Source organism: Ambystoma mexicanum, chromosome 3q (assembly GCF_040938575.1).
Source record: "Ambystoma mexicanum isolate Mex_15411 chromosome 3q, UKY_AmexF1_1, whole genome shotgun sequence".
NCBI lineage: Eukaryota > Metazoa > Chordata > Amphibia > Caudata > Ambystomatidae > Ambystoma > Ambystoma mexicanum.
In genome coordinates this window covers 888,788,209-888,814,669 of record NC_090926.1, presented here as the reverse complement: position 1 = coordinate 888,814,669, position 26,461 = coordinate 888,788,209, and the positions used below count along the sequence as shown (strand labels likewise).

Sequence of the window (26,461 nt, the reverse complement as noted above, 5' to 3'; positions counted from 1 at the left end):
TCCAGTCGAAAGAACGTTAGCAGGGGTAAGTACCTTGTTAATCAAAGTGTCCAATGCATTGTAATTGTTTATTTATACAGCGCTTATACACAGGTGAAGTGCTTCAAGACAGGAGGGGAACAAGGGAATATAGTAGCTCTTCTTAGGACTTGAAGTTTCCCAATGATCTAAACAGAAAAACTAGCATACTAGGCCTGACGGCATTTCTCCTAGTGCAAGTGCATGAAATATTACAGTTTTGACCGAGCAAGGGAGGGGCGGGGGGCACAGAAAAAGTTGGGGGGAGGAAACGCATGCGTACAGTTCAACAGGGCCCTGGGTTAAGCGCAGAGAGGTTGCCTTGCTCATTGAGCGTAAGCAGAAAGTGCAGAATGCTGAACATAGTGCAGTGGCCCGGAGGCAAGTGTGAAGACTGGCGGGAAGTCTGGGACCTGTAAGGCTCTGGAGGTGAACCAGGCAACCAGTCAACAAAAATTTAACAGAGTTGGGGAGGGAAGGAGGCTGGAGAAAAAGAACGGAGGTTAGCAGGGTGGAGGGAGGAGGGAAGGTCTTGAGGAGTTTCCGGATCTTAAGGTGCTCTGGCTCAAGGTGGACAGAGGCAAGGGAGGCTGTTCCAGAGGGAGGCACCTGCAGAGGATAAAGATCTACCCCCAAAACTGTCTGTGAAAGCGGCTCACCTGCAGAGAGTTGTAGGACGACGAGCAGAGGACTCTAGAGGTAGAGTATTTAGGAAGAGAGCGTTGTCGATAGTGTGGGCCCCGGTCCCAGAAAGCCTTGTTAATTATGCAGAGGGTCTTGAACTTTATCATTGCAGCCACGGGGAGCCACCGAATAGATGCAGTCCCTGGGCTTGAGGCCAAGGATAAGTCTTGCGGTTCTGTTCTGGATGAGTTGTAGAGGACAGAGAGTAGAAGTAGGAAGGTTGAGAAATAGGCCATTGCAATAGTCCAGCCTAGAGAGAACCAGGGCTCTCGAGGGTGTGAGCCTCTGGGGAAAAGTGAGAAAAGATAGAATACCTCTGAGAAGGTGCAGTTGGTAGTTGACCTTTTTGCCGATGTCTGAGATGTGTGAAGAGAAGGAGAGAGTGGCGTCGCAGATGCCTCCTAAGATATTTTGCCTCATTGGTAGGTGAGGGCGCATGGCCAAGGGAGGCCGGCCAGTGGGAAAGCGGGAGCAGGGGACAATATTTGTCTTACTGACGTTCAGGCAGAGATCGTTGGCAGCACAACAGAACTGAATTGTGGATAGACAGTCGGGGATGAGCGAGGAGGAGGTTGTAGGTAGTCTGAAGGAGAGCTGCGTGTCGTCTGCATAACACTGAAAGTTAGAGGGAAAGGTAGAGATCCTGTGGGCCAAGGGGTCCATGTAGATATTAAAGAACCAGGGGGACAAGTTGGATCCCTGGGGGACACCACAAGTAGAGAGTGAGAGTAGAGAAAGGATACAAATTCCACCTGGGAGGGCCTGTCAGAGAAAGGAGGTGATGCCCAGGGTATCACAGGGGCGGCTGATCAGGATTTTGTTTACCGTATCGAAAGCAAGCAGAAGAGCGGTCAAGAAGAATGAGGAGAGAGGGAGAGTTGGTCTTCACAGGTGTTCAGAAGAGCAGTTGCCGTGTCTCTGGATACTCTAAAGCGGATGTTCAAAGGGGACTGAGGTGAGGTGCCGGAGGGCAGGGCCTCAGCGGGTAGTTCCCACGCCCGAGGCCGCGCCCCTGCATGCTATATTAAATTTAAAGGGGAAGTTCAATCATTCGCTGCCAAAGGTTTCCATTCAGTCCCCATGTTGGAGTACGCCACACGGATGGAGGAAAGGGGACTAGGAGTACTCTAGCAACTATGGTGAGTAACTTTAATTTTCCCCTTAACAAGGACAATACAATTTCCCACTGATTACTGTAAAAATTCATTTAAAACCTTGCAACATCTTTAAATGAGACATGAAGCGTCAAGTATGATGTGGTGCGTGTTCCTAAGCGTCAGACCTCATTAAAAATGGCTTTCCCACGTCCTTACTCCACGTTCATCACTCAATATTACAGTCTCATAAGAAGTTCGGTTAAAAATGCAGGCCTAGGCTGATGCCTGAAACACATCATTAAAAAATTGGATCTAGGATATTACCATGTTACCATGTATTACCATGTTCAGCCCCCCCCCCAAAAAAACAAAATCCACCAATCATCTAGACTTTGTTTTGAAATGATCAAAGATTTTGCTCAAGTGCTGTTAGCTTTCCAGTGAACTCCCTGCAAGTTCATAGGAGGTGGCACATCGTTTCGTCTGAGCCTTCAGTCTTACAGTATCTACAGCTCACATCTGCTCCCTCCTATTTTCTCGTCTGGATTAGAACCTACTTTGTCGGAATCAAGTTCATGCGGAAACGTAGGAACTGTGATCTATAGAAGCCACAGGAAAACAACCAGCAGTATTTTGGCAAGGCCTGTTATGCTCTAATCTTAACCAAGTAGTCTTGGTTAGATTTGAGCTGTGATCTCCCGATCAAGTTTTCTTTCCAGTCTCCTCCACATTTTAATCTGCATTCAGATTTTTACACAAAATAACCTAATCTGTGCCCAGCTCTTTCAGTATTTTTGGTAAAATTATCCCATTTTTGTAATATCGTTTCATTTTGGATCAGTATGGTTTCTTTTAGATACTCAAAAGCCCTTTCCGAGGGGTTTACTACACATTTCCTGTATAAGAGAAAGGGACTACTCCTACGTCCCGTCCCTTTTCTTCCATACTTATGGGACATTCTTCCGTCCTGTGGGACGGGACCCGAGCACTTTGTAAAAAGCATCACATTTTTCAAAATGTGTCCTTCCTCTCTTTTTACGCGGGGTAACACACGCGGCCGTAACCCCACCCTCCTTAACTCCGCCCACTGCATCGTCCATCAGTCCTTTTCTCTGCACGTTTGGGACTGGACGCACGTGCATCTTGGGGAGATTTTTTTAGTTCGTGTCCTTCTCTCCTGCTGCCGCTTAGCGGTTGTGTGGTAGCCAGTCTGTGCCGTTTCGGTTAGATTTTCCTAAATATTATTCCTGCGAACGACCCTTCGCTAGGGCGGATCCCCATCCTCTTTGTTTAGAGTGTTTGTGTCCTACTAGAGTTTCTACTGCGATTCCCTTTCGGTCCGGGCACTTCGCAGACGTCTGGAGCGGTGGGAGGAGGTGTTGCATCGCATTCCTTTCTGCATTTTCAGAGTTTCATCGACGAGACACGCCTGGTAAGATCTTTAGTTTTTAGAGCACCCTGACTGGGGGACTCCTTCCCGGGGTCTTCCCACTCCGGGAGGAGCTTTAAAACCTCTGTTACCGGGGTTTCTCCTGAGGTGCCTTCCAGGCCTAAGAAAAGTACCAGAGTTTTCTCTGAGGGCCTCCGTAAGGGGCCTGCTCACACCAGATTGCAGTCCGAGGCCCCTCCTTTGGGGGCTATTCAGCGGCCCAGTTCTACTGAGGTAGTGGGTCCAGGAGCTTGCTTCGAGGTCTCCTTGTCTGGAGCTTCCCATACAAACACCGGGGTGTGCCCTGAGGCCTCTATTGAGGTTTTCTGTACCGAACCAAGGTTCGAGGCTCCTCGTGAGGGAGCTGTTACCGGACTCTAGTCTGAGGTCCCTCTATCAGAGGCTAAGGTGCCCAACAGAACTGAGAGGCCTGTTAAGGTCTTGTCGGTGAGGTGGGTTCCTCATCGGTTCCGCTCTAGTTGGGATACCGGTTCTGTTGAGGGGGCACAGAGTGAGGTTGCTGACTGTAATTCCTCTGTTACCGGCGTGGCCGAGGTTCCTCTTTCAGAGGCTAATTCGGCTATTAGTATGTCTCAGAAACATCCTAAGCCATACAGCCATACCTCTGCTGAGGTTCCTTGTGTCAAGGCTAAAGTCAAGACCCCTGACCTGTCTGTGGAGACCCCTGCCTCACTCGCACATGTGACGCAGTTCTCCTCAGGCGTTGACAAAATGGTGCCCAAACCCGCACAAACTGCGACAGCCATTTTGGACTCTTCCCTTATACCTATGCCATCGGCGTTGAGTGCTGGGTGCATTTGTTCGGGTGAACAGCATTTTCCTTGTGCACCTTTTCATCCAGTTTATGACTGCAACGCTCGCATGCCATTACAGCACTCTCTCGCTCCCTGCGGCATCTGCGCCATTGATCTGTCAACCTGGCTGGTGAGGGCCCCTCTTGACAGCCCTCTCCCTTGCGGCCCTGGAGCTATTCCTCTCATGAGAGGCATCTGCCTGCCACATTGTCTAAGCCTTCGGCGGAGGATGCCTTCTTCGGAAAATTTCAGGAAGCTAATGCCCTCCGACCCCATTAAGGAATATTTCAGAGGTCTTTTTAAGGAAATCTGCCCTCCTGGGCCGAATTCTGTACCGACGGTTCCCATCGCAGCACCGGTTGTTCTGCCAGCTGTCGCACCTCTACCAGTTGGCCCACCTCCACCAGTTGGCCCACCTCCAGCCCTTCCGCCTCCGCTGCCCTTGTCTCCAATAGAAAAGTCTCCGTCGGAGCCAGACATGACGCAGGTCTATCCGGACGCGTTGGATGACACGCAAGGGGATCAGGATGGCGATGACCAGCCCCGCTCTGTTAGGGTGTTCCATGACCGGGTTCTGGACATGACTCTTCTGGATGTTCCAGTACATGAGGCACCCCCTCCGCAAGAAGGGGTGCTTTCGGGGGCGTTAACCTTGTCTCCTCACAAACGCACTGGCTTGTTCTTCCAGAAGAACATTTTGGCTGAGGTCTGCAAAGTCTGGATAAGCCATACTCTGGACTGCACGTTAACAAAAAGATTGACGCTCATTATAGGCTTGATACCTCGGAGGATGTAGCCTTAGCGTCTTGCCCGCTTCATCCTCCACCGTGGTGGCGGCCGCCACGCTTCAATCCACACAGGCTTCAGCGTCATCTACGGCGACGGCTCAGGTTCTGGCCAAAGAGGACCAGCTGCTTGACTCGTTGGGGAGAAAGATCTTTGCTAATTCGGCCCTGCAGTTGCACCAGGCAAAGGCAGAGCTCATTTTAGCAGGGGCAAATATGAAAATGTGGAAAGGTCTGTCGGAATTTGAGGAGTTCATTCCTGCGGACAAGCTGGACGATTTTAAGACTGGCTTGTCAGATGCCAGAGTCCTGGCGCAGGATATGCTTGAGGCCGCGGCGCATCATGTCGACACCTCGGCTCGGGCCCTCATTCTAGGCGTGGACACCTCTCGTCAGGCTAGGCTTCATGCCATGAAGTTTTCCAAGGAGGTTCAGGATAAAGTTCTGGACCTGCCTTTTGACGGCAAATAACTGTTCCATTCGTCAACGGACCTAGAGCTGACTAAAACTAAGGACAGCACTCAGACGGCCAAGCCTTTGTCCGTTCTGGTAAAAGCACCTCTTAGGGCTCAGAGAACGCCTTTACAGCCTCTGTCTTCCTCTGGATTTCGGGGGTTTCTAGATCGAAAGACAGTCGATCCTCCAGCTGGAAAATCCCGCCGCCGTCAGCAGCGAGGCCTGTTTTCCTCTCCATCTTCAGCCTCCTCCTCAGGATCTGGGGTCTCGCCTCTGAGAAGCCCGCTAAATGAGGGTTTTCAGCGCTTGCACGAGACCCCGTGGGAGGGCGCATTGCGTCTCACTGGGAGGCGTGGCAGACCATCACCGAGGACCGGTGGGCCTTGTCAGTAGCTCGGGCGGGCTTCCACTTGCCCCTCCCCCCTATCCCACCCATCAATCTTTCCTTCCAACAGTCAGGGACGCCCTCCCTCAGAGCCGAAGTCCAGAAGCTTTTGGATCTCAAAGCGGTGGAACCCGTTCCCATAGCGGACCGAGGGGAGGGCTTCTACTCCTGTCTGTTCACTGTGCCCAAACCCAACCAGGCTGGCCTGTGCACCATCCTAGACCTTTCCCAGTTCAACCTTTCTCTTCCCCAAGAGAAATTCAAGATGGTCATCCCCGGTAAAGTCCTCAACGAAAGGGCGACTGGCTCAGCGTGGTGGACCTTTTAGGATGCTTATATGCATATCCTCATTTGGAGCCCGCATCCCATATCCTCACTTGCAGCCTGCATCTGAAATACCTACGATTTTCCATTGGGGAGGAGCATTTCCAGTTTCTTGTGCTCCCATTTGGTCTCAGCTCAGCACCGCGTGTCTTTACGAAGATGTCGGTCATTGCAGCCTATCTTCGGCTACAGGGTATCCATGTGTATCCGCATTTGGACGATTGGCTGCTGCGCATTCCTTGTCCACTGAAAGCCTCGAGCAACCTTCAGTCTCTCCTCCAGCTATTGTTCCACCTTGGGCTGTCGGTGAACTGGTGGAAATCCTCCATGACGGTCTCTCAGGACTTGATTTTCCTGGGTTTTCGTTGCAACACGATCGATTGCAGAGTGTACCTGACCGGGACAAAATGGCAAATCTGTTTGCCACGTGTCAGGTGTTTATGCAGTCGGAGAGCATGTTGGCTTGGTGGTTCCAGAGGCTTCTGGGCCTCATGGCTTTGTGTGCGCTGGCTCTTCCTCTTGCTCATCTCAAGATGAGGCGGACGCAGATGGCTCTTCGGAGCTCATGGTTTCAAGCGTGGATCCAGATTCCAAAATGATAGTGGTTACACCTTTCATGAGGGAGGACCTCTTGTGGTGGTAGTCTCAACAATCTGTCGGTAGGCGCTCCCTTCCAGGACCCTTGCCCACTATTGACTGTCACAACGGATTCCTCCCTTCTGGGTTGGGGTGCGATGCTGGATCATCTTCAAGTTTCAGATCTTTGGTCGCCACAGGACAAGTAGCTTCATATAAATTACCTGGAGCTCCTGGCGATATTCCTGGCGCTGAAAGTGTTCAAACCAGGCATTGTCAACAAGGTGATCTGTGTCCGCATGGACAATGCGGTGTCCATGTTCTATATCAACAAGCAGGGGGGTACCAAGTCTCCTCTTGTGGATCTTGCCATTCAGATCTGGGAATGGGCTATTCAGAATGGTATCTGGCTGGTAGCAGTACACATCCCAGGCCAGCTGAATGTCACTGCAGATGCCCTCAGCCGACAAGCAATTGTCAGCTACGACTGGGAACTGAACACTGAGATCCTCTCAGATATTTTTCGCTGTTGGGGCACTCAAGAAGTGGACCTCTTTGTGACATCTACAAACAGGAAGCTTCCCCCGTATGCCTCCAGGAACGGGCTCGGAGCCTCCTCACTGGGGGATGCTCTCGAAATTCCATGGCACAACATGAAGGCCCACATTTTTCCGCCTCTTCCTCTGGTCCATCGGGTGCTTTGCAAGCTAAGGAACACAGTGAATTGCTCCCTGCTGTTCATAGCCCCTTGGTGGCCGGCCAGGTTTTGGTTTTCAGAGCTTCAGCATGTATCAGTGTGCCCACCGCTCAAGCTTCCGCTGGTCCCCGACCTGCTTCACCAGAGTGATCAGCAGCTGTGGCACCCCTCCCCACAATCGTTTAGCTTGGCGGCTTGGTGCCTGAGTCCAGATCTTTAGAGCACTTCAATTTGTCTGCGGATAACATGCACATTATTCAAGCGGCCAGGAAGCCCTCAATAAGATCTCCGTATGGAAGCAAATGGCCATGGTTCTGTCACTGGTGTTTGGCCAGGCAGCTGGACCCCAGGGAGGCTTCTATGGACATGGTCCTGTCTTTTGTTTCACATCTGGCAGAGTCTGGCATCCATGTCGTGTTCTGCAGGACATATTTATCGGCTGTTGCCGCTTATTTGACCACTGACCAGTGCTCCTTTTCACTGTCTAATCCAGTCATTAAAAGACACTTTGCGGGCCTGATGCATCTTTATCCTCCTGTTCGCAACCTGCATCCAAGGTGGGATTTTAATGTGGTCATTATGGCCTTGTGTCATAAGCCTTTTGAGCACAAGGCTACTGTCGATTTTAAGTACCTTTTGTGGAAAGTGTCCTTTTTGATCGCTGTGACTTCGGCAAGGCGTGTAAGTGAGCTTCTGGCCTTGTCGGTGGAACATCCATTCCTTACTCTTCATAAGGATAAGGTTGTCCTACGACCAAATCCCGCCTTTCTTCCGAAGGTGGTCTCTGATTTTCATTTGAATCAGTCAATCTCATTGCTTGTATTCTTTCCAGACCCGGCCTCAGAGGCCGAAAGGGATCTGCACTGCCTGGACGTTAGAAGAGCCCTTAAGTTCCATCTGGACAGAACAACTGAGCTTAGGAACTCTTTGCCCTTTTTATGTGACCTTCAGAAATCCGCAAGGAAAGCCGGCTTCGAAAGCGACCATCTACCGGTGAATCGCGGCCTGTATTTCTGAGGCGTATACTATTCAGGGTCTTTGGACCCCAAAGGGAATTCATGCTCATCTTGTGCGGGGCAAGGCGGCTGCCGTTGCCTTCCAAAGATGTTCCCTGGGAGACCATCGCGAAAGCGGCTACATGGGCCTCCCCATCAGCTTTTTGTAAGCATTAATGTCTGGACCTGAGCTCCAGGGTTGATGCTCAGTTCGGTCAAGCTGTGCTTATTAACCTGTTTCAGTAAGGAGTTTCCATCCACCTGTAATTCCTGTGAGGAGTGCTTGGTAATCTCCCAGAAGTTTGGAGGAAAGGGGACGGGGCGTATGAGTATAATAAAGTTACTCACTGTAGTGACTACCTTACTCCTAGTCCATAGTCCCCTTTTCTCATTACGCCCCCTGTCCCCTCTTAAGTTTCCTCTGTTATTGCTTAAGGTCGTAGACCTGGCGATAGAAAAGGACTGATGGCCGATGCGCTGGGCGGAGCTAAGGAGGGTGGGGTTAAAAGAGAGAAAGCACACATTTTTGAAAAAATGTATGCTTTTTACAAAGTGCTCCCGTCCCACAGGACGGAGGAATGTCCCATAAGTATAGAGGAAATGGGACTATGGACTAGGAGGAAGGTAGTCACTACAGTGAGTAACTTTATTATTTTCCTCTCTCCAGGTCTTCCCTGCCCACAACAAGTGAGGCTTATTGTTTTTCACTACCATTGGCATGCAGTCTATATAATCACACATTATATTTGTCTGCACCTGAGCAGCAGATCCGTCACTTCCATACTCTTCAGGAGATGAGGCCAGGTCACAGAGGCGTCTATATCTTTACACGTGCCTCAGCTCCAGGCTCTGCCGTTCTCAGCTGTGAACAACCAGCGCATCCTTGATTCACCCCAAGTTCCCTGAAGAATTAAGGAGAGAGATATTGAAGTATTTCCTAAAGCTCCTTACAACTTTGTGTTCATGTTAGTTGCTGAGCTACACTAATCGGGACGCCAAGTTCCTAGCACTTTCCACTAGCCAAGGGGGATTTGTATAAAATGAAACTAAGAAGGAGCCCTATGATGCGTATAGTGAGAACCAAGACAGATCCTAAACGTAGAGTCCTGTAAATACAGTTGACCGGTTTGTTATCCAGCGGAATAGATCTTGTAATTCACTCAGGCATATTTTCACTCATATCAAAGAACCCCATTCTTAATAGAATTGAAATATTTTAGCCATGCTTGCAATGCCTCCCTTGAGCCTGATGATTCCATTGTACTAAAGTTATTGACTTGCCCGACTGTTCCATGTGCTGTCTCTACTTAATGCATAGTGGGTACTACTGGCACTTGATGTATAGCGCCATCTGCAACTATTGGTTGCCTCACTGCGTTTGGCTCTGTAAGAATAATGGCAGGCAGTGGGGGTTCATTAGTGGGATAGCAGAATGACCGATGCGAAGTCTGTTGATGGGTGCTGTTCGGAAGAATCAGTTTCCTGAGTGTCAATCAGCTTTGTGTTTGGCAGAGAGACTTTGGGGTATGTTATCGATAGTGTAGAGCCCAAGATCGAATAGAATACAGTGCTTTGGGTCTGGTTAGCCTCTGATATGGGAGAGTGTGACAGGGGTAATAAAGTGCAGGGCATTGTCGTGGCTTGGTTAGTGTTGATGTGCTAGTGGCTAGGCCTTTGATTGCGTTCTGTGTGGGATGTGTGTGTCAGGGCTTGCAAAATCTACTAGTCCAGTCGCATTGGTGAGGAGATCTTATGAAGGACAAGTACAATTTACATGTTACTTGACCTTGCTGGTAAGTATCGGTATGTTTGAAACATTTACCATTTACTGCAAACCAAGTTTGCAGTAAATTGGAAGTAAGTTTGACTGTGCATGACTTGCCTTTGGGTGACAGCATTGCACCACAAATGAAGTGTGCTTATGGTGACATGCACCATTTTACAGAAAGTACCTGTAAATATGTTGTCACCATGAGGCGAGTGCATTTCTCTTACGTAGAGCATTTAAACTAAGAAACTCGCCCTGCAGGTCTAGTTGGGTTTTTAAGGATTTGCAAGGCCTGTGCATGTAGTGTAAGGTGGTATGTAGGTCATCTTAGAGGGGAGATGGATAGTCGGCGGGGGGGAGGAGAGGGGGGACCGGAGAGAAGGTCTTGCAAGGCAAAACAACCTGCAACCCTCACTCACCACTGGCATCTTGCATATCTTGCATACAGGTCCAATTTAACTAGCTCGCTCTGCCCCAGTTAATACATATATTACTCCTACAGGCCGCCCCCTTTCCTTCATACTGTATAGGCGTCCCACGCTAGGGACGAGAACGGAACCTTTCACCAGAAAAGTCTTTCCCCTTTCATTTTAGTTGCACGTGGGACGCGGCCCCGGGAGCATGTGCTCCCTTGATACCGGCGCTACACCTCAGTCCTCCTTTTTCGTGTTGACAGGAGCGGACCTGTTTCACCTACCCTGTGGTTGAGGCCCTTTTTTCCCCCCTCGTAATTCCACGTGGTCTAATTGCTCATGCTGTATGGAGGAAAGGGGAAGGGACATAGGAGTTATTATGAATTACTCACCGTAGTGACTAACGTACTCCTAGTCCATAGTCCCCTTTCCTCCATACGTCCCACCATCCTCCCCCTTCAATAAAAGAGCATCATTAGGCAAGCGTATTCTAGCCGATGCATCAAAGGGGACTGAGGTGTGGCACCGGTGGGCAGAGTCAAGGGAGCGCATTCTCCCTGAGCTGCTCCCCTGCATGCAACTCAATTTAAAGGGGAAAGACATTTGTTTTTGGTGAAAGTTTCTGTTCTTGTCCCTAGCGAAGGACCCCCATACAGTATGGAGGAAAAGTGACTATGGACTAGGAGTACGCTAGTCACTAGAGAGAGTAATTTATAATTTCTCGCTCTCTCACACATCGATACATTGTATCCCATATGCAACAAAGCAAGCATTTGAGGTTTGGCAGATGAGGGGGAAGGGACAGTCTGTAAACTCCAATTAATTTCCATAAGCTACAGCAAAGGGTTATTGGAGGTAAGAACCTTTCTTTCTGAGAAAGGGCTACTTGAAATTTGATGCCACAGTCACCTTTTTTGCCTTGCTTAGCATGCCGGTTGGCAGGCTGAGAGATGCCTCTATGCTCACGTTACCATGCCCAGGTGCTGTGCTCTGTAGCCTGCTGGGAATCCTGCCTGTCAGGGCAAGGCATGTATTGCGCAGGGCAAGATGGCTTTTGTCAGGAATTGGTCAGGGCAGGGATCAGAATACCTGCCCCTCCTCCGCCACTAACGGACACCAACTCTCCAGGCACCAGGCCTTCAGTAGAAAAGTGATCCAGTGGAAGGTGGATTCCTCAAAAAGGTGCAGCACCTTGGCCTAAAAAAGGTGACTGGGAGGTGCAGTGGCTACAGAATGGTTAAGAGCAGTCTGTTGGCAGTGACAGACTTGTTTTGGGGCTTGGGTATATTTTTGATTTTCCACTAAGACTGCAATCTAGAGTTTGCAGTCCCTCTAACCCGTTGTTAGCTAAGGAACTCATGGTTTTCTTAACTTGCGCCACAGCAGGGCAAAAACACCCATGCTTTTTTCGTTCCGATTGTAAAGAATGTCCTCCCAATGGTAGGGGGGGGTTCGGGGATTAACATATTCACTTGGTGTGAGCTGTACCCCCTCCCCCCTCCAGAGAGTTTCATAGAGCCAGGGGAAGGTTCTGATCGCCTTTGTCTCTGAAGGACATGGGGTGTTGAATGAATTGTGGTCTTAAATTTATAACATTTACACCAGTTGGTAAGATGTTTTAGGGAAATGCAGAGAAAGGCAGCAGGAGTGCCATGCTGTCGCTCTTAAACTCGGTAGCTGCTCTTTGTGCCCCCCTGAGACCACTAAACAATATTACATTGCCCTCTCTCTCTCATGGTAGAGCGTCTGAGAAATTTAAATGGGGGGGATGTGCAAGACAGAGAGGAAGCTTGCAGCTCCTTGAAAATTGAATAAAACAGCATTTGTATGTGTAGAATCAGGCATTTCGTAAAGGCCCTGGCTTCTCTTTAAACTGGGTCTAGGGTTGTAACATGCTGCCTGTAAGAGTTACTTTAGGCTACTCTACCCAATGTTGAGATCTGTATACACATGCACCACAAAGTACCTCACAGCTCCCCGAAAATTTAGCAAAAGAGTAGATGTGGATAGGTGTTACGGAGAATTCTCATTTCTGTGCTAATTCCCTTCTACCTTAGAGACCCCTAGCTATTTTGCTGGACTTGAGAACTTTTTCATTTTAACCCTGGAGTGAGAGACCTTTTTCTCTCACACTCCTGATTTTTGACTTCATTCGGATTATGTGTTTCCTCTGTTTTTGGAGTCTGCCAAACTTGAGGCATCTACTTTGTGAATGGTGACACACAGCACCTTCACTGCAGTGTCCCAGAGAAATCCTTTATATTTCTCATAAGGTTTAAATACCTTTTCTTGTGTGAACTACTGTTTTCAAGAATAGTAAAGTGAAATTGACTTTACTTACCTTTTATCTTTGTAGGTCCAGCACACCCCATCTTATGTGGAGTGCTGGGGGGGGAGGGGAGATTACCTAGTAGCCCCTTATCCTACATTCTCATGTGGCATTTTTTATGTTACCCTCACTAAGTTTAATGGCCGGTGGCAGTGGTTTAATTTTCCTACCATTGTGCTTTTCTACTGCAGGCTGAACCCCCCCCAGCTGCAGTATAGCATCCATGGGTGACACTTCAAAATGGCCCTGGTCTAGTTTTTTCGCCATTTCCTATTTGTGAGGTCTTTCTTGGGTTTTACTCTGTGCGTTGAGCCACGTTTGAGCCCTTTGTTCGTTTTGCCTTTGGCAGGCCTCAGCCTGCCTCTGACTCCTGGAAAGGCAGGATGTGAGGGAGGTTCCCGGAACTCCCATGTCTGTTGTCTCTTGGGGTGCCTGAAGAGTTCAGGACTGCCACCCTGCTGTGTGATACAGCCTAGGCTGTGCATGAATGGGAGAAACCTGCTTAAAAGGCGAGGACTTTGGGACTAGAGGCCGAGTCAACCACTGTGAGAAACATCCGACGAAGAAACCGCGAGCAAAGCTTGCTGTAATCCTGCTGGTCTTTGAATTGCCCGGTGAAGCCCTGCTGCTGTGCTGAAACTCCTTTTTCAATGCGATATAGAAGCTCCGGGAGGGACAACTTCTTCCTTTGGGTTAGTGGGATCAACTAACCCTGAGACGAACTCCACTGGACCATCTTCCCTGAATGGCTGTACTTTGCTGCTGCAAGAACCAAATTCCAGGGGTCGGGAAATCCGTTGTAGAGTGCAACGTCTGAAATCCGGCTAGAAGCTTCAGGAGTCTAAGGACCGTCCAGAAGCTGTACGACCAGCTCTCCAGTCCACTCATCAGAGTGCAGGACCCAAGGAGTGAAGGAAGACCAACCGGTATCCAAGATACACAACAGTGCTGTTTACCAAGCGGTGAAACCGCAATGTGCTGCTGAACCGAAAAGAGTCTGTAGCTGCCGACAACCTCCACTGCTGCTGCAGGAGCCCTCCAGACGTCCTCCCTCTTGTCCCCACTACTGTGGCTCAGGAACACAGGGTCTGCATTGCTGCAACAGGACAGGTTCTAGCTGGACCACTCCATCAAACCAGAGGTGCTGTTTAGACTTGGGGTACTTACCTCAGTGTCTTTGATCTGTGCTTTTCTCAGTTGAGATTTGCAGTGGCTTACCTTTTTGAGTTGATTCCAACACTGTTTCTCACAGGCTTAACAACTTGTGACCCTACAAGTGATTTCTACAAACTCTCTAACTTTGTGAAAGACTGTGATTCTAAGAAGGCCTCAGCTCCATAGACTGTGTTCCAATTGACTTTGGCTTTCCTGGCTCCCTGCAGACTCTTCTGGCCCATTGACTTTGATATTGTTTGACCCTCATAGGTGTTAACTTGTTTTAGACTGTTACTGCTGCGAAAGGCTTGTCCAGATTTCAATGGAATATTTAAGTGTCCTCACATATACTGAGAACCTGTCTAACCTTATTCTTCCTTAAACCTTTCCTTTCTGCAACTTCAGAATCTGCAAAGTATAACTAGTGTGATATATAAATGCCATTACTGTCCTTGTGAATTAAGTCACCTCGGGGTGTAGGAATTGTGTAAGAAGCATATCCAAAAAGTATCCACGAACTTTGACTGATTCTGAACAGTGATTTTTTTAAAAAGTGTATTTACATTGTTACAAGAATTGCCTTTTTAAAGAATGCTATAACTGAAACCTTGAGTGCTACTTGGTTACTTGTATTTACGAATTTGATTGCTAAAGCTCTACAGCTCACATATACCACTCTTGAGATAGGCCTTTCTGCTCAGTCACAGTACCAACGTGTGTAATATAGACCTATACCAAAAGGTGGGTTACCTAATACTAAGCAGATAAGGGTTGTGAAGTCTCGCCCAGTGTTACTACATCAATTCTTACCTAACACTAGGATCATGTAGATTTGTAAAAGCCTGGGCTACTGTGTAAGCTGGGTCTATGGTTGTAGAATGCTGATGGAAGAGCTCCTTTAGTATACCCTGTCGTGAGTACAGACACACTCTTGCGCTCTCCTGCACGCGCACATTGGATGCCTTCCTGTGTTTTGCTCTGTTAGGAAAAAGTGGGTGGGGTTCCTTAGAGGTACAGTGGGAAAGGCAGATGTAAAATCTGTGGTGTCTATGGATGCAGGCTAGAAAAACTGGTTCCGGAGTGCCAATCTGCTTTCTATAGGTTTGGTGAATAAACTTAGGAGTATGTTGTCCGTAGGGAAGAGCCTCAGAAGTGTATGTTTTAATTTGATTGAAACTGCCCTTATGAACTCCATTATACCCTCAACATATTGGGCCAGTTTGTACTGAGAATACATTCACTCCATAAATTTGCTGCGGGTAGTTTGCATTTTCTTCACAGAAGTTAGGAACGAAATTGATAGTTCATCACTAATGGGGAGGGGGAGGGACTGATGGTCGTCTAATTGTTCATTCTTTTGCTTTTGTGTGATCATGCCTTGCATCTTTAACTGCTTGGAAATGGAATGGTTGATCGCTCCTAAGTAGACATTTGCCAAATGCAACAGATGACTTTCAAGAGCCCTCCCTCCAGTTGAGGTGATATAATTAATCCCACAGAGTACATCTCAAGTATTTTATAATCCTTAATCAGGTTTGATAGCCTAGTTTACCTATTTATTCTTAATTATTTAATATTTTGTCTTTTTTCCTCACAAATTTTCATATGTTCCTTGATCCTGTCTTTTGTAAATTTGTAAACCTGCAGATTTTAAGTATGCAATTTAAAATTGTTTTTGAAAAAGTTGAGTTTACTCGGCTGAATTCAAATACATTTTTTTTTTAAATACCTATTTATTCCAAGTTACTGGTTAGCCTGAATCTGGTCTTGTGCCTAGTTAGTCTTATTCTGTCTTTTAATTCTTTCTTCGCTTCTCCAAAGTTTTTGAAATAGTTGGCAGTAAAAGTATAGAAAACCTACTGCATGTAGTTAACTACCTCTTCTTTGGCTTGATTCTACCAATGTACAGCCTTTATTCTTAACCAAGCTTTTGGTGTAAAGTTGCTTTTTACATAGCATGCTACATTTCCAGAGCAATGTAAAGCATACTGGAAATATACATACCACACAGGAAGTATGCTCATGGAGTGAGCACACTAGACTGTAAGTCCCCTTTCCCAGCTCAAGAATGACTAAAATCCAATCACTTTGTAATGTGAGATAATTTATATACAGAATGCTAGAATTATTTAAGAGAATACCCTTTCTTTGTCTATGAATGGGACGTATCTTTTACTAGCATGCACTTAACTTTTTTGCAGTTGAGCACACTAGTCTTCACCCTGACTTAGACTAAGCAAATGTTCTTACTTTTATTGTTAGTAGGCTCTTTTTGCCGCTTAAATCATGGTTCATATCGGACAGATCGTTATCATGAATTGTAAAGGCCTGTTTTGTACATTAATTCTCGACATAGATGAGATACTTGAATCTCAGAAGTCTAAAAAAGGAGAAACTGTTGAATGCAAAGCACCACAGGAAGCTGAAAAGTCTGAAAAAGAAACGGAGGATCCTAGCCAGTCGGATCCCGACGAAGGCCAGGCTGATCCTGATATAATAAAGGATTCGCTTGCCGACCTTCAACCTGATAAAGCCGACGAGGAAAAATCCCAGGAGGATCATTCTGAAAAAGGTAAACCTGAAGTTGTTTATTACTTGAACTCAACTGTTGATTTTGCCAGTGTCACTGATTGTCACTTAGTTACCAAGTTCATTTTCGATGTGCATGGTTATCAATCATGCTTTCTTTTGAGGTATCAGTGTTGTGTTTTAGTAAAGGGTGCATGTCCTTCCTCCTATCCTTCTGACCCCTTTCACTCTCCATATCCTCTAAAGACATATTGGACCAACTTTCTTTTCGTTTACGCTTACGGTACAGTTCCACACAGCACAATAACCCACACAGCATATGTACATATTTTAAGGATACAATAATAAAAACATGTCATAGCAAATGCAAATTCAGGTAATTATTTTAAATTCACTTGGAGTATATTTTTAAAAAAACAGAGGGGTACAGAAAGCACCCTACTCTAATTGAAAACCAGTAGAACCACAGGTACCCATTAAAACTATCTTTTTTGTGAGACTTCAACTGGGTGAGTTGTGGTGATTTATCAATCAAAAGGGACATATACACTTGCAGGAATACATTAAGCATGCAGGTAAGGCTTTGTAAAATCTAGGAATACATGCAAAGCAGGCACTTGGTTTCACAGGTAAGTAATTGTCTCTGGTACTTTTGGGGACTTTATGACGTTCGAGAAAGCTTGTCAAAGATATGCCAGGACAAACCCAAGAAGTAACTTGTGGTAATAGTGAAAAGTTATGCACTTTGTACTTGCAGGCCAATGGAGAGGAAACTGCGACAACCATCCACCTGGGGGGAGTCATAGGGATCCCTCCAGAAGACAAGCATATGCAGGTCTGATGACCAGAGACCTTCTGAATAATGACTGCAAAATGGCCTAGGTACCCTGAAGAAAAAGATCAATGACATTATGGTGGTCAGCACAGCTGTGGATGTCACCATGGACACTAGGCAGCTGTACAGGGCTCTGGTTTGTTTGGGGATGGTGGTCCAGCACAGGAGGGCAGCTGGAAGACCAATGTTATGAATAGTTTTTCTGATGCTTGTGAATCTGCTTAGAATCGCATGCTGTCCATATAGTCCAAAATCTAGTGATAATCGCAGAGTATTGCCTCTTTCTTTCGAAGATCGAAAAGGGACACCAACTTGGGCGTGACTGTAACACTATCCCTAACGTGATGTGTAGTGTACCCAAAATCCCTTGCACGTCCAGGTCCCTCACATTGTTTTTTTCCGCTCAACTAGTTGGTCGCCTTATGCGGAGCCCGCAAGAGTTTATATTGCTCAATATTGTTACTTGTCCCACGACCTAGGGTCGTCCAGTCTCCTGGCTACTTCATTTCGACGACTGCTTCGTGGAGACTCTGCTGCCGAAGAAATCCACTACTGCTTGGCGACTGATGTACTGATCGGCGTCTGTCGACCGCATGGCTTCGGCCCTCCGGCCAGGCCCTTACAGTAGGGAGAGTGGGGCCCGGGGTTTATTCTTTTCAAGAATGCATTTTCTTATCCATTCTCTTTCCCTATTTGACCTGGCTGCCATCTACCTCTTCTATGGAGAGGACACCCTTTAAATTTTGTCTGCCGTATGACTGCAAATACCCCTGGAAGGACACCCATCACCATTGCAATAGGTGTTTGCCTCGTGACCACGACAAGCGTTCTTGTAAGCCCTGCAAGCTCTTTCGACCCAAGAAGTTAAAGCACAGGCAGACAAACGGGTGGGCAGCCTACGCAATGTAGGCCGAAAGTTGTTCCCCCGTTGGCGCCGTTGCTTCGGATGACGAGGACTCCAGTGGCAGCCATGGCGCCGACCTGGAAGCCATAGACCTTTCGGCAGAACCCTCTGGTTCCCAGATGCACGTCCCGACAGACAGGCCACTGGCTCTGTTATGGGGAGTTCACACCCCGGCAACAAGAGCACACATGCACAACCAAAGCCCAAACACACAACCCCTATGGCTTCCTCGACGGACACATTGAAGCACGTAATGCCAACAGGCCCGTCGAAGACTTCAACAGTGTCTTCTGAACCTCGCGGTTTGGCGCCCTCCAACTGTCTTCATGCGACTGGGTTTTCCTCTCACAACGGCACCCCCCCCCCCCCCTGCAAACATGGTAGCCGATGTGCCATCCTAGGACGTGTAAGCACCTAAGGCTTCGGTAAAGTAGTCAACTGCGGCGCCGTCGCAATGCATGTCAAACTAGTATTTAGCTGCCGAAAATATCCAATATTAATTCGGCAGCAGGAGAACAAAGGAGCACCCCCCTCTCGTCGAGAGGAGTATTCCGAAGCCCACCAGCCTCTCGAAGTCTTTGTCAGTAAAATGTCCCCCTTCTGAGCAGCCTTTTCCACCTCCAGACCACTCTGCATCTTCCCTGTGGACCAGGCAGAGATTTGAGAATCGTATGGACAGGATGGACCAATTTATAGATTTATCTGATAAATGTTACTCCCAAGAGACCTATGGAGGAATACTTCTGCCCCATTCCACAAACATTGCAAAAGCTTCCCATTCCTACACAAGTCCACCAAGAGGAGGTATTTGATTACTCAGAATTCGAGGATATACATACGAGGACAATCCTTTTGAACAGGACACAGCTGACCAGGACCAGGTCTTGGGAACAGGATCAGTCGGCAGATCTGGGGCCCTGGCTTTCACCCACACATACCCCTGACCCGGACATTATTTGTCTAGACCCACCTTCTTCACATTAACAGACGGTCATCACCTGTGGATGACCAAATGCTATTTAATGCCATCCTAAAAAGAGCCGCAGATAATTTTGAGATCGCCACACAGGAGATAGCCCCTGATGGCGACTTTGTTGAAGATATTCTCAAGGAGAAGCTTCCCACTGGTCGGGCTATTCCACTACTTCATTTGATAAAGAAACTCATTGCTCCTTCTTTATGGTCACCCTCCCTTACAAGGGCAGTCAACCCTCTGGTTGAGAAATTGTTCTGCTCCTTTCCGTCTGACCCTATGTATATTCAAGGTCATGCCACACCGGACTCTCTGGTGGTTAACCACCAGAAAGAGGGTAGGGGTTCCACTATCCACAGTGGAAGCTCCCCTGGACAAAGATTGCAAAAAACTTTATGCCCTAGGGAAGCGCATTACTACTTCTGTGGCCTATTCTACCGGAATAGCTAACAATATGACTCTCCTTGCTAGTTACAGCGACGTCCAATGAGGCCAGCTCCAGGAAGGCCTTCAAGAGGTCCCAGAGCACACGCGATTACACCTGCTGGCGATCGTGACTGAGGGCTGGCAGGTGACCCATAATATATTAAAGAACACTCTAGACGCTGCTGAGACTGCTGGAAGTACTCTAGCCCAGGGAACTCTTCTTAAGAGACATGCCTCGCTGAAGAACTCAGGCTTCAAACCTGAGACTCAGGCTGCTCTGATTAACAAACCTGTTGAGGACTCAACTTATTTGGCAAGGCTGTCAATGACAAGCTGGAGGCTAAGAAAGAGCATGAGACGCTGAAGTCACTCAGCCAAATTATGGCCAAGCCCTTCCACCAGCGAGGAGGCTCAAATTCTCGCTGTTCCTTTCGTGGTCAATCTTTCTCTGGGTCTCCCCATGATCAAAATGGCCCTGGAAGTACCCCATGGTCCTCCGGCCAAGGCTCTTCTGGAAACAGCCGGTACCACCAGAGAGGCCAATGTAGAGGCAGGAACTCTACAACAAAAGGCTCCCCGGCCTCCACCACAAAGTGACTCGCCGGTTTGGGTCCCCTCTCATGCCTCCTTGGTCGCTTGTCATTTATTCATGCATGGGAGGGGATCACATCAGTCCAGTGGGTGCTAAAGACCGTTGCCCATGGTTACTGCATTGAGTGCCACCCGCCACCTCGATTCAACCCACCGAAGAGCAGGCGCCTATCACTAGCACACCTTTAAATCCTGCTTGAAGAGGTGCAGATCCTTCTGGAAAAGGGCGCCGTAGAAGTCCACCCCACTCACCAGGTAAACAAGGGCATTCGGTGTACTTTCTGGTACCCAAAAAGGATATCACCATGCACCTTGTATTGGACTTGCGCCCAGCGAACAAGTATGTCAAACCGCAAAAAGTAAGAATGGCAACACTGCCGGAGGTAATCCTGCTGTTGCTGCAGAGGGATTACATGGCCACATTGGATATGAAAGATGCATACTTTCATATTTCAATGTTGCCAGCGCACAGAAAGTACCTATGGTTCATGATAGAGGACACCCACTATCAGTTCAAGGTTCTTCCCTTCGTCATCACCTCAGCTCCTCGGGTGTTCACTTTTAGGGAGAATTCTCAGAAATTTGCTAATTCTTCTCTACCTTGGAGACCCCAGCACTTTTGCTGGACTCTAGGCCTTTTACATTTTTAACCTGGAGAGAGTGAGACCTTTTTCCCACTCGCTCATGTATTTTTCTGTGATCTAACATTGTGTTTCTTTTTGGTTTTGGAGTCTGACAAACTCCATAAGCATCATATTTGCATTGTGACACAAGCACCTTCAGTGCAGTGGCACAGGGAAGTCTCTTATATTTCTCAAACGTTTAAAAACCTTCTCTTGGATAAATTACTTTACTTAGATTTGTAACTTTCTAGACCCAGCACACACCATCGTACAATAGGGTGCTGGAGGGGTTACTTAGTATCCCCTTTGTCTAGTTTCTCATGTAACATTTTTATGTTACCCTTTCTACAATTAGTGGCAGTGGTTTACTTTTAACTACCATTAGGAGTTTTTACTGGGGGCTGCGCTCGCAGCTGCAGTAAAGCACTCATGGGTGCCCATTTTGTCAAAATGGCCCGGTCTTCTTTTTTCGCCATTTCTTGCTGAAAAGGTCCTGCTTGAGATTTACTCGTGTGTGCCAAACCAGGTTTGGTCCCTTTGTTTGTTTTGTCTTTGGTGAGATTCACGAGTGAAGCCCGCCTCTTGCTCCAGTATGTCTGCCAGGGGCAGGAAGTGAGTGAGTTGCCCGAAGCTCCCTGTGCTTAATCCGCTTGGTTACAGGAATGCACCCAAAGGTGATTGGCTGGCTGGCTGTATAGCAAGGACAGCCACCGTGCTGTGTGATTGACAGCTAGGCTGGAATGAATGGGAGTAAACTGCATAAAAGGCAAGGCTTTTTGGCTTGGAAGGCAGTCAACCACTGGATGAAGTAATCTGAAGAAGAGCTCGGAAGAGACGCCTGCTGCAACTCCTGGACCATTGGTTTGCCTGGTGCAGCCCCGGTGCTGTGTCGAAGCTCCGAATTTGCCTCGACTAGAGAAGCCCTGCAAGGACGACTTCTCCCCTTGAGTTGGTGGGACCAATCCACTCCAAAGTGAACTTGTTTGGACATCCTCTCGGAGCTGGCTGTACTTCTGCTGCTGGAACCGGAGTGCATCAATTTTAAGACAGAGCCGGGGTGCTGGAAGATCCTCCGGACTCCCAGTAAGCAGGACTGACTAAGCCTGAGCCACCTCAACAGAGTGCTGGACCCCAGATACTTTTTTATATGCCTAAAGATAAGTTGGTGGCAGCAGTTAGATTTGTACCATTTTTGCATTCTTTTTGGTGTGCACATATGCGTTTACAGTGTATGGCTATTAAACATTGCTAGTACCCTAAAATGGCAGTGCCACAATATTTGTTGCTTGTTCATTGGTGATATTGTAGTGTGGCCTTCTTCCTGCCCTCTGAGGTCAGGAAAGTCCTTACAAGGTCATGCACTTGCCATGGGCTTTTGAGCATTTTGTATGTATGTGGCCCAGGAAGGGGATGGGACTGTCTAGTCCCAGTCGACATCCTTGGTGCCAGAAAGTCTGCTGCTTCGGCGGATGTAAAACCAGAAGTTGTCCTACTACTGGCTGTTTCAATGGTGCAGATCCTTATTGGTGGGCTTGGACTAGCTTTCAGTTTAGATTTTGGATAAAAGGACCTAAGCAGCTATTCTTTACAACAGTGGAGCCAAGAGTCCCTTTGAAAAAGAGCTGCTTGCTGAAGATCCGAAGACGACTCCTGAAATGGCTCAGCATCCTTTCCAGTGTCTGGCCCGGTGAAGCCCTGCTCCTCTGCCTGATCTCCAAAGACCTTGAGCGTTGCTTCAGCCCTTCAACTAGTAGGACCACCTGTCCTGATAGGATAACATTGGGAAGACGAACCTTTGTCGCCGGACTCCCCTCTACTCAGCTAGCCTACCCCTGGGTTAGCCTTGGGTGTCGAAGAAAGGAAAGAACTTATCCTTGGGTAAATTGTTGTAGAGTTTTTAAATAATTTGAAATTAAATGAATAGTCACCACAAGCCCATTGCATCCCTTTAAAGAGAACTCGTACCAGTGAGCAACGATTGTGTTGGTCCCTGTGACTTTTGGGTACAAGGCCACATACATCTTATTGTTTGAACTCATAACTTTTAGGGGGTTTTACAAAAGTACTGTCTGGAACAGCATTGGAAAGTCCACCTTGGGTGAATATGGTTACACTACTTAGGTTTAGCCTGAACCACACAAGGGTTTGGTAGAATGGCGAGCAGCCAGGCTTAGTCTAAGGAGTGAGGAGGGCTGTAGCGAGGTGCTCGGAGCATACATTTAGTCAATGGAAACACTGATTTACTTAGACGTTATATACAAACGTTATTTAATATGCGCTAAGGCACACTGTTGTAACTTAGTGAGTCAAGTAAGTACTATAATGCAGTAAAGCAATAGAAGAACACTTGCAATATCCTTAGGAGAATAAATCGCAGATGTCATACCAGAATACCTTTTCCAGTAACAAATCTCATTGTAGAACCATGTGAAACATGCACACACTTTTCCAAACTATTATATCATTTAGTAGCTTTCTTCCAGTCTGTCTTAAAGAGTCCAACTCTATCTTACGAGAGTCTCAAAATGTTCAGAAGGGACACTGGGCCACCAGTGACCAGGGGTTGGGCAGAAAAGGCGGGAACACAGAGTACAAGATTCAGTGTGGCAGAGTCCAACAGGATCTCTTCTCGGTTTTTGTGGGTAAGTAAAAGTTTGGTTTCACAAGTCAAGGAAGTTAAGATGTTTCCTTGAAGGGTTGCTCCAAGGACCAATGTCCTAAGGCAGGATTAGCGTACAATGGGTTGTACACCCCAATGTAATTCTATAGCAGCCTGGATGGGTGTAAGATACAGACCATCTACAGTCCCCAGGATCACAGGATTCAGCAAGCAGACTCCAGATAGGTGTTTTACCAGGAGCAGGACAGTAACTTCAAATGAAGAAAACTGTTTCTGCAGGATGGTCCCGACAGTGAGTCGACAGTAGACCCGGTCACTGGTTTCTCGGTCTTGGCGACCCGAGAACGGGACTTGGGTGGATATGGAGACAGCTCTCATGCAGACGGATTCCAAGCAGAGAATCTTCACGGTTCTGGCTTGTTTGCTTCTTTTTTAGGCTTCGATGAAGGACGGTTGTTGCTGCAGTAGACTCTTCTCCTTTTCTCGGTCCTCTCCTCTGGTGCAGGGATTTTGGGGCGCTGGCTTGAGCCACTGTAGGCTTAGGAGGATGCCCATAAAGTTCCAGGCAACGATGCACAGCGATGCAGCACAGGTCCCTGGGTATTGGTGAATTGCAGGCCGTGGAGGTTGCAGCTCTTCTAGGATGGCGCAAATTGTAGCTCGTCTTGTAACTGGTTCGGCCCCCCGTTCCAAGGGAGGAAGTCGTCCTGTTCAGATCTTCCCTGTCAGTTAGAAGCTGAGGTTGGGACAGCATTGGTTACTCCGAAGGCTCTGCCGGTCACTGGATGTTCCTGGCGGCGTCTTTATTCATGCTTCTTTGGAATCTTCTGTTCCAGTGATCGACTGATTTTCTGCTCCAGGACCTCGAATTTATCCAGGAACCCCGGCTGGGTCCACCAATCATGGCCCATGCACCATTCAAACCTGTGGGGTTGTTTAATGGGTACAGCCAGCCTCCCAGTCTGAACTGGTTTCTAGTCTACACTGCAGGACAAAGTACAGGTATGCAGACTTTCCATCGAAAAAATGTTCCATCAAGGGTTTTTCCATCGAATTGTTTCCAACAGAAGAATATGTGCTTCAAATGCATATTTTTGCATATTTTTGTGGGGTAAAGGGTTAATTTTGTTTGGGGTGTGTTTTTAAGGGTTAAAAACAGGGTTACGGGAGGACCCCCTCCCAAAAAAGAAAATAAAATGCATTAAACGCACATTTTTTCCTTGGAAAAAATTTGATGGAAAGACATGTAACCCAAAGTAAATGGGAGTGTCTTTCACTTTCCACATTTCCTGTACTGCCGGTCACTTAGATTGGGAAGCCTAGCAACACCAAAGAGACCAGAGAATCCTCCCCCACCCAGAAAGGTAGAAGACATCAGAAAGGACAAGCCATCTTATTCAGGGCTTAGTACAGCCCCTGTTTTGGGTAAATGGTGTCTCGTGTCCCCTATCACAGCTGCGATGATGGCCTGCAACAAAAGTCTACATAAAGTTGTGCAAAAAGGTACACTGCCACCAACCTGAACAGAGAGCTTGTCGCAGTAACCAAAAAGTTACTGGAGAGTCGAGAAAAGGGATACATCACTCCACATAAGGTGAGGTGTGCTCATCTTGCAAAAAGAAACTTCCCCCTGCCTTGGTAACTGTGTGTTAACCAAGGAAAAATAAAGAAAACCTAATGTAAGCTCTAGGAGCTCCCAGCAACACTGCACAGAAAATGCTGTGTGCTGCTTTAGTAAAATGTAGATTCCAGATAAGTTGGAGAAAAGCATGACTCCAAAATGAGATGCCAGATGTAAAAAGGATTCCCAAAAGCAGAGACAAAATGAGTGAGTGTGGAAAAGGTTCCCATTCACTCAGGAGAACTAGTAAAAATATCCATTGGTCCAGCAAAAAGTGCTGTAGGACTCGCAGGTGGAGGGAATTTCACACAAAAAGGGAAATTTTCTCTAACAATACCGTTAGGATATTGTGCTTGTGACGAGTTTGCATCATATTACTGCGTTGGCATTACTTACCTGCATTGTTTGGTTGTTTGGCAAAGTATAATAAATGAATATACTGATCATTGCATATATTTGTTAAATTCATTTTTCATTGTGATCTGAAGGCCTAAAATAACTGTTAATAACTGTCTAAATTGTATTATTGTGTGCTATTATGTGTGGACTCATTGAGGACCACTGACTCCACTCTCTCTCCTGAGACCAACCGTGGCTGCTCATCCACTTACTGTTAGGTTGACACAATGGGATGTTGAAGGGGACAAGCTGTGGTGAAGTTGATTTTGAAGGCGAGAATCCTGAAGAAAAGGACAATCATTGGACGCCACGCTGCTCGTATATGTGAATAACGCAAGCTAGGTGGACACCGGAGCAGAACACTGAACTTAAAGAAAATCCCTCAATAGAGGGGGAAAAAAAACTCAAGTTCAAAGTAGCGAGGTAACGGCAGGAGTCCACTTGACAGGAATTGGCAAATAGGAACTTCAACAGAAAATGGAAAAAAGGGCAAGAATCCAGCAAGACTGGTCAAGTGGGAGATCCAGAACTGACGGAAAGTCCGGTGAAGGAAGCAGTGGCTATGGAGGCACAGGAAGACTAGGAACGAACAACGAAATGGAAGGAAGAAGCAATCAGCTGAAGATCAAGGAGGAAGGCACGGAAACAAGTAATCATTAAGCTCTGAGCTGAGGAGCCAAGTTACCTTAGCGTTGAGACGCAAAGATCCTCTGCTTAAGTAGTGTGCAGTGGCAGTTCCGGCTTCTCAGTTGCTGCAGCGTCTAGAGTGCGTGATGTGAGGCAATATTGGAATGTGCACATACAATAGCTGTAAGGGGAGTTTTCCTAATGTCCTACTTGGAGGTAAGACTTTAGTAAGCTATCGCAGTGGTTTGTAGAGCCCCAACTTAGAATCAGTCTGTACTAACTCAGGACCTTGGTAGAGGGCAGAGCAGTCAGGATTATCTTAAGAGGAAGATGTGAGCTGTAGGTAAGTGCACTGAACCCAGCAAGTCTAGCACATCAAATAAACAC

General features: G+C 47.4%; 1 protein-coding gene across 6 annotated transcripts in view; it reads left to right on the top strand.

Moving 5' to 3' along the window:
- Positions 1-26,461, top strand: part of BPTF (bromodomain PHD finger transcription factor) — a 2,119,711-nt gene that overhangs the window by 116,301 nt on the left and 1,976,949 nt on the right. For all 6 annotated transcript variants that reach the window (XM_069655028.1, XM_069655026.1, XM_069655024.1 and 3 more), the window contains exon 4: positions 16,283-16,498. In XM_069655028.1, coding sequence (XP_069511129.1) covers positions 16,283-16,498 — 216 coding nt within the window. The remainder of the gene's footprint in view (positions 1-16,282; positions 16,499-26,461) is intronic.